This window comes from Thamnophis elegans, chromosome 1, assembly GCF_009769535.1.
Source record: "Thamnophis elegans isolate rThaEle1 chromosome 1, rThaEle1.pri, whole genome shotgun sequence".
Classification (NCBI taxonomy): Eukaryota; Metazoa; Chordata; class Lepidosauria; order Squamata; family Colubridae; genus Thamnophis; species Thamnophis elegans.
The window spans coordinates 86,202,281-86,210,519 of record NC_045541.1 but is presented as its reverse complement, the minus strand read 5'-3'; the positions used below and the strand labels follow the sequence as shown (position 1 = coordinate 86,210,519).

At 39.7% G+C, this 8,239-nt stretch overlaps 1 protein-coding gene across 1 annotated transcript in view; it reads left to right on the top strand.

The window, feature by feature from the left end:
• The first annotated feature begins 644 nt into the window (after positions 1-644).
• Positions 645-8,239, top strand: part of NRIP3 (nuclear receptor interacting protein 3) — a 30,939-nt gene continuing 23,344 nt past the window's right edge. The window contains exon 1 of the mRNA XM_032225067.1: positions 645-896. Coding sequence (XP_032080958.1) covers positions 729-896 — 168 coding nt within the window. The 5' untranslated portion in view covers positions 645-728. The remainder of the gene's footprint in view (positions 897-8,239) is intronic.

Here is an 8,239-nt window from a genome sequence, read left to right as displayed (position 1 = left end):
TGGGCCACTGCATTTTACACCAACTGGAGGTTCCGGATGTTTTTCAGGGGCAGCCCCATTTAGAGCACATTGCAATAGTCACCACTGGAGGTGACTAGGGCACCAATGACTGTGAGTAGGGATTGTAGGTCCAGGAGATGACGGGCAGCATCCCACTCTCACTTTGGAAAAGGAAAAGCCATCTAATCTTACTCATTATACATCTACAGCTACCAGCTTTCTCTTCATATGCAGCATATAGTATGCTACCCACCGTGCATGTTTACCCGTTAAAAAAGAAAAGAAAAAAAGAAGTCACATCCATTTATTTAGGAAGAAAACGCAGCTTTCTTTCCTCCCAGGAACAGCAACTGCTGAGGAGGCGCGCACGGCCAATGGCGGTGGCTTTTGCCAAAGGAGCCAGCACTCGCTTCGCCTTCCCAGGGATGCCCGCTGCTTCTGCTCAGCGGGCAGCCCCGCGTCTTCGGCGGCGACGCGCGGGGGCGACCGGCCGGTATACCGCACGAGACCCGCCCAGCCCCTCCTTGCCGCTGCAGCCGCCGCCACACCGGCGGGGGCACCTGCTGCCGCGGCTCGTCACGCGGGCGGCTCGGTCCTGCTATAAAGTGCTCCCGCTCAAAGCCCGCCCAGCCGCCCCCCTCGGAAGAAGGAGCGACGGCGGTGGTTGCCGCCGCTGTAGTTGATCGGAGGGAAGCCGAGGCCCGGCCGGCGCGAAGGGAGCCGGCAAGATGTTTTACTCGGGGCTGCTGACCGATAGGAAGGACATGGACGTGAGGGAAGCCGCAGCCCTCCGACAGCAGAGGAGGATGAAGCAGGCCGTTCAGTTCAACCACAAGGACTCCGCCGACCTGCTGCCCTTGGACGGGCTGAAAAAACTGGGAACTTCCAAAGATACTGTAAGAATTTGGATTTTTGTCGGGCAACGGGGGATGCAGACGAGGGTTGGAAGAACACCGTGGGGGTGGGGGTGGTTCCGAACAGGGTGAACTGGATGTCCTTTGGCAACCCCCGAATATTTGCAATATTTGGCAACCCTCGAATATTTGTGCTGGAATTTGGCGAGGGGTTGGGAGCGGGGTGGAAGAAATCGGGAAGGGCGGGCGGGGGGAAAAAGGGCTGATGATTTTAGCAGCTTCCTTCGTGGGGTTTTTTAAAAGTATTTTTTTGTTGTTGAAGCATGTACCCGCATAATGCAAATCATGTTGACTTTAAACGGTTGATCAATCAAGGCAAGGAGGAAGAGATGGGAAATTTAATTCATGGAAAAAATTTACTAGGCTTGTGCTTCCCTCTCTCTTCATAGCACACCATGGTCTTTAAACAGCCTTTCTTGAAATAAGCTCGATTGATTTCTGCAGAAGGCGCTTCTTATTAAAACGAGTTCACAACAATTGCAGCTCTGGAGCCCTGCTTACCTGGAAGCTTGCAAGATCTTTTGGGGGGTGGGGGGTGGGCCAAAATGACAGTTTATAAAGATGAAAGAATTTTGGATCAGTAAAGCAGTGCTGGAAAAACAGTTTTAAACCCCTCCCTTTTACATTGCTATGGCATTGATCCAGTTAAAAGAGGTGTAGATGCTTTGAGGATAAAGAAATAATCCTGATTCTGTCACTGACTTTCTATGATTCTTGTAAATAATCCCTTAGAAATCTTATACAGAGAATAAACCATTTATTTTAAAAAAAAAACCAATCCCCCCCAAAGCAAAGGATTTGGGTTTTTTCCCCCCTACCTGCAGAGCTTTCTGTATCTTTACTATTGAAATATGCATTAAACATGTTATTTGAATTGAACAAAATGCAGCTGGCAACATAGAATGATTTAAAAAGCTGGAATGGTTTTGTGTGTGTGTGATATGTCATATTTATGTTTCCAAAATTAATTACTTTATAACTGAATGTGTACTGGGATTTTGCAAACTATTGCTTAAACCATCTAGCAAGAATATTTATAAATATTTTTACCTCACACTTATCTTTCTATTTTGTTAATGTCTGATTTAATTTGGTCTCAATTGCTTTAATATGGCCTCAGCTGATTTCTTGAAGATTATTAGATGGCTAATGCTGGTTTAGGTGATGCGAAAGTCTGACCTAATCAGCTTTTTTTTAAATCAGGGGGATATGTAGACAACATAATAGGACTATAGTTATAAGTCCCTTCTATCTGTTCAGCTTTCAGATATTTCAGAAACATATAGACAGTATATACATTTGAAGCCAGTGGGCATTGCAGCCGACAGTGACTATGGAATCTACCTGTGCAAAAGTTAGAAGGTATAAAAAAATTCTAGAAACAAAGGATCCCTTTCCCCAGAAACAGAATTAATAAATCTATTTTTTTTCTTAATGAAAATGAAATAAAATGGCTTCCTTTGGCTTTCTAGCTTGATTATGAGCTCCCTTTCTAAGGCATAGACAGAAAGATATCTTATTTTTTACTGGCTAACTTACAAATTATGAATCAGCTTTGATGACATGGCAAATCACAACAATAACTTTTGCATGGTTTATGATGTCACACTTCATGCTATGGACAACTGGATGAAATATATGTAAAGACAGATCTGAAAGCACAAGTGTTAATTCAACTGTGGTGAACAGGAATGAGTACGTTTGTGAAAAGGTACCTTGATAAATTAAAAAAGAGGGCTAGTGTTAGTGACTTTTGTCCACCACCGCTTCTGCCTCTGACCAAAGCTGATATTCAACCAGGGACAGAAAATGAAAGAATTGGGCTTGTCAGAAACAGCATGTTCCGGAATCCTCTTATCTTAAAGCCAGAGCTAGGAAGGACCCGTAGAAGGTGTGCAAAGATTCCAGGAGCCAATTTTGTGTATGGCCTAACTTCACATGGAACTGACGGAGGAGTCCCCGAAGCCATAGGGCACTGGCATGTTATGCCACCTCGTACTATCAGAGGGAAAGACATACCCAAAGATTTTATTCGCATGAATAGTAACGGAATTAAGGCTGGTCTTTTCACTGCAAAAGAACACCATCTATATTGCCAGCACCATAAGCTTTACTGCAAAACAGCTGTTGCCAAGACCTTCCCCAAAAATGTACTTCGTCTTCCCGACGCCATGACCTATGGGAAGCCATATCCTCCTCCTACACCCATAACAGAGGTCCTTCAACATAAGTTTGGTGAGCAGTGGCTGCAGGAGCATCGGAAAGCTGACGACATGCGTATTAAGCAGAAGAAACATTTAAAAAAACGAGAGAAAATACATGAGACCCGTACGACAATGTTGAATAAATATCAAATCCCTGTGAAGATGGATTCACAATGGCACTTGCCAAAATTTCAGAAAGTTGCGCGCCATCTTGACACCTTCCCAAGTCAAGAAGATAGACTGAATGCCATGAAAGCTCAGCAAATTGAAGCACCAGTTCGTTGTGGCCAATTTGGTTGGGGCATTTATACTCATATATAGGACTCAGCTTTATAAAGAAACAAATGACTTAATGTAGTTCAATATGAGCTCTGTGCTATGATAAAAAGTTTGATGGAACCTGCCATAAGTAGCATTAAAACGAAGCTCCTTGTGGGGAAAAAAAGGAATAGATAAGGACATAAGTGTCTCATTGCTGAGCTTCTGCTATCAGATAAATAGAAAGAATGGAATTCCTGACTCACCTAAAGGATGCATTACACCATTTGAGGATGGGATGTTGGTACAACATCACAGCTTAATATAAAGCAACTGTCAATGTGTTTTAGCTAGAAAGCTTGTATGGTCTTTTTGCCTTCAGTCTTATTTGGAACATGAACTCACAGTGAAAAGGAAATACTTTCCTATATTAAAATAAATAGTTTAAAATGTTATTTTTTTCTGGTTTAAAAGAAATTAGAGGACATCGCATAAATACTAGTAGGCTATATCTAATGTTAATAGAGGAATAACATCCTATTTTTTCTTAATATTTGTAAAACCCACTATATGCATAAATACTGGATTTTCTAGTCATTAATCTGTAAGTAAAGATTTCAGAATTAATTGTCTCTAAAAAGATATGAGAGAATATGACTGGCATAATCCTTTTTACCAAAGGAAAAAAAAAACACACTTCTTTGGAAACTACCACCCACTACCTCTCCTGAATCAATTTTCATCTTCATTTATTTCTTCATCCCTGTAGGTTGTAAAACTTCCAGAAGTTCTGGACTAATTTATGAGAAATTTCTTTTTTTCCCTAATGCATTATGGATAAACTATATTATTTTTATATTACCATGGATGCATTCATATAATTTAAAGTTAAGGTGCTTGTATATAAATACATTTTACGTTAGTAGCTATTGATATTTACATCTGCAAGGAACTTGCAGTTGAAATTTCAAAAGTGCAATTGCAGAGGATGTGGCACATGAGAACAATAATGTTGATTTGATCTTGTCAAATTTGATTACTTGTACTAAGTATGATGAAGACATAGCAGCCATCTATAATCAATCTTTCAACAAGGGTGGACTTCGACTACAGGAATGACCTTCAAAGAAAGACTTAAAGTAACTTTTGCATTTCTGTACATTCAAATTTACAACAATCCCAAGCCTGCAATTTAGTAAAAAATTAATAAAACAATTGAAATTTAATAATTGATTCCTTAACATTAACACTTTGCAAAAAAAAAGATGGTATTAATATTTGAGAATGGATTTAGGAGAGTCACAAATACTCTCTTCCCTATATTCTGAATCAGAACACGGAGGTTAAACTAAAGACAAGCTGGAAGCCCTGTGCAAAGCTATTTACTCTAGACTCACACTGCACAGTGTGAAATAATTATGCTACCCTTTCAGATGTTGCATGACTAGTTGTTATTGGAATTGGCCTGATGAGGTTGCGTGTATCCCTGGTTCCTCTTTATCTGCAGATTTGCAAAATGGTTGTGTTAAAACACATTTAAAACAAATACCTTGCAACTGGCTATGTGAAGGGGAACTGAGAGCCTAATAGTAATATATTTAAAGTGGCAAAACCTATAGGCAGTGATATATTATTCAATGTTATGCTAAGATAAGAATGGGCAAATCCATATTGTTTGAAAGGAAGAGTAAGGATTTTCGAAAACCAGGGAATCAGTGGTGAAATTCAATTTTGTTTGCTACCGTTTCTGTGGGCGTGGCAGGGGAAGGATACTGCAAAATCTCCATTCCTGCCACACTCCAGGGGAAAGATACTGTAAAATCTCCATTCCTGCCACACTACAGGGGAAAGGTACTGCAAAGTCTCCATTCCCGCCCCACTCTAGGGCCAGCCAGGGGTGGTTATTTGCTGGTCTCTGAACTACTCAAAATTTCTGCTACCGGTTCTCCAGAACCTGTCAGAACCTGCTGAATTTCACCCCTGCAAGGACCTAAGAGAAAAGGGATAGAAAATTTTGATCATTTGGCTGAAGGAGCTGCCTTTTCACTTGCACATTGGTAGAGAATGTACCATGGTTCCTGTTATCAACTTTCTCACCAAGAAGGATAAGTGAAAGAGTTCACCTAGTTCCTGGTATGTTCTTCAGTCTTGGATACCCCTCCCCCCCAATTTACAGTATCTCTTAAAATTATTCATTTTTGCAGTGCCTATTCTCAATAGTGCACAAGGCTACAGATGCAATAATACAAGGTGTAGCGTATTACCAAAAAAACATAATAACAAAGTTGGAAGGGACCTTGGAGGTCGTCTAGTCTAAGTTATTAACTTATTAATTAAGGCCTCGGAAGATGTTTTCTGAAAAGGCTTTGGGAACATTTCATATCATGTGGAAGGGGCAGTACATTACAGAGATAGGCAAGCTTAGCACCAAACTTAGAGAGCAAGGATCCATTGCATGTACATTTGGAAGAAGGGCAGAAGGGAGCAACCTGAAATTATAAGACTCATAGATCATCCCAAAGGTGCTTTTTCAAAAAGCAGCTGGACTTCAGCTCTGAAGAAGTTTCTTGGATGAGAAGTGAAATGTCTTCAAAGAAAAACCAGAAAGTCCAGTTGCCACTTGAAAAAGTACCTTTGAGACAACCATGACCTGGATGACTGAGAATCTCTATACAGAGTCTCATAAAACAGAGTTCCTCAACCTTTTTGGCTTTGCAGACCAGTGGGTGGGAGCAGAGGGGATAGTGTGGGCAAGCACGCACTCAGCTCTTATTTTGTGTGAACAGCGGACACATATGCCCATTGCTCATGCAAATGGAGTTCACAAGCACAGGCTTACCCATTGTGGGCCATGGCCTGGGGGTTAGGGACCCTGTCATAGAAAAAGAGCAGGCTGTGTGATAGGTGCAGAGTAAAGCCTTAACTATTATACTCACTGACCATATATGGTCAATGGATCATGAGGTGCTGAACACTCAGTGCCACAGAAGCCACACTTCCAATACTCACAACTTGCTGAGCCACAAAAGTACATCAGTTTCCAACATTATGCAAACATAGTACTTGATGCAGATATGGCTGCTATCATTAATTGATCTGGTTTAACATGGTAAAGGTATATAGTCTATAAGGAGTTTTAACGAAGAATACAATACTTGGGATTTTATAGATGACAATATGAATAATGATAGCATAGAAATTAAAGTTATATTGGGGGAACCATGTAGAAACAACTGTGAGCCCACTCCATTCACGTATTCAACAGAGATGATTTTTTTTGGTACAAATGACCTTTAATTTTTTTATAATGTAATTTTAAAACTATGATTTTTTTTCATAATGATTAGCGTATTTTCTGTATATTCAATTTGTTGATTTCCAGCAGAAATTCAAGAAGACATTAATCTTGCCTTAATTAAAATGTCCATTTTCTCCCAAAGTTAATTTTAAGGGGGGGGGGGGACATAATTATCAAAGAAGTGTAATTCTTTAGAAAAAAAAATATGGATACTGGAAATATTTTGTGAAATTTCTGTGTTTAATTGGCAAGAAAGTTAATGCAGGTAGAAAGGTAAATATCAGCATATATTTCTATATTTAATATGAATAGAAAATTGACAATGGTATTAGAGGAAGACAATTAACACTAACATATGTAAAATATTAGGGACACAGTGGCTCAGTGGATAAGACGCTGAGATTGTTGATCAGAAAGTCGGCAGTTCAGCAGTTTGAATCCCTAGCACCACGTAACGGAGTGACCTCTGCCAACCTAGCAGTTCGAAAGCATGTAAAAATGCAAGTAAAAAAATAGGAGCCATCTTTGGTGGGAAGGTAACAGTGTTCTGTGCGCCTTTGGTGTTTAGTCATGCCGGCCACATGACCACGGAGAAGTCTTCGGACAACCCTGGCTCCTTGGCTTTGAAACGGAGATGAGCACCGCCCCCTAGAGTCGGGAACAACTAGCACATATGTGCGAGGGGAACCTTTATTTTTACCTTTTTATGTAAAATATATTTTCATACTGCTTACTTACAACAAGTTTTATTGTACTAAATTTAATGCAATACATTGGGAAATGTATTGGTAGTAATTAAAATATTAAGTAGTGATGGAAGGTTAATTGTCATTGCTTTGAGTTACCTATCTGGAAGCAGTTTATATTAATGCATATATCATTTTTTCCTTCCTTTTCGTGGGTCCTTGTCTGAAATTTCTGGACCGATGTAGTTCATTGTGCCTTCTGTTGTGTGGATTCAAAGGATACTTTAAACATTTAGATGGCCAAGCAGGGGCCATTTAGGAATGTTTCTATATAATGACATAATGTATGAACCACCATTCTACTTCTTGTAGAGGCATAATTAGCAAGATAGGGAATACCTAAAGGGTCTTAATGAGTGTGTCTACTATAGTGAACACAGTAGTATTAATTATAATTGCAGTAGGACCATGAAAATTCTAACATTAATTCAGTACACAAAAGACTACTGAAGCATCTGTTTTCCCAAACATTTACTTAAATAGATGTGAATTACAAAATTTTCAGGACAGAGAAAGATACACTGTTTTGCTTTAATTTCATAAAATAGAAAATGATATGCATGCATTTGCTCTGCTGTCTATTATATTGAGTTATCTTTGGGTTTGGAAAAGGTTGGAAGTTAAGCTTTGAGAAGTATTATGTCCTTTCAGATACTTGAAGAATGTTCCTATCTTTCTACAGTCTTTATCCAAAACTAAGCCTTGCTGAAAATAGGCAGGCATAATTACAATGCAAATTATGCACATGCAGATCACTAAAACATTTAAAAGAAACTTGTTTATTGAGGACCACATATGTCCATGTCTAATTTGAATAAT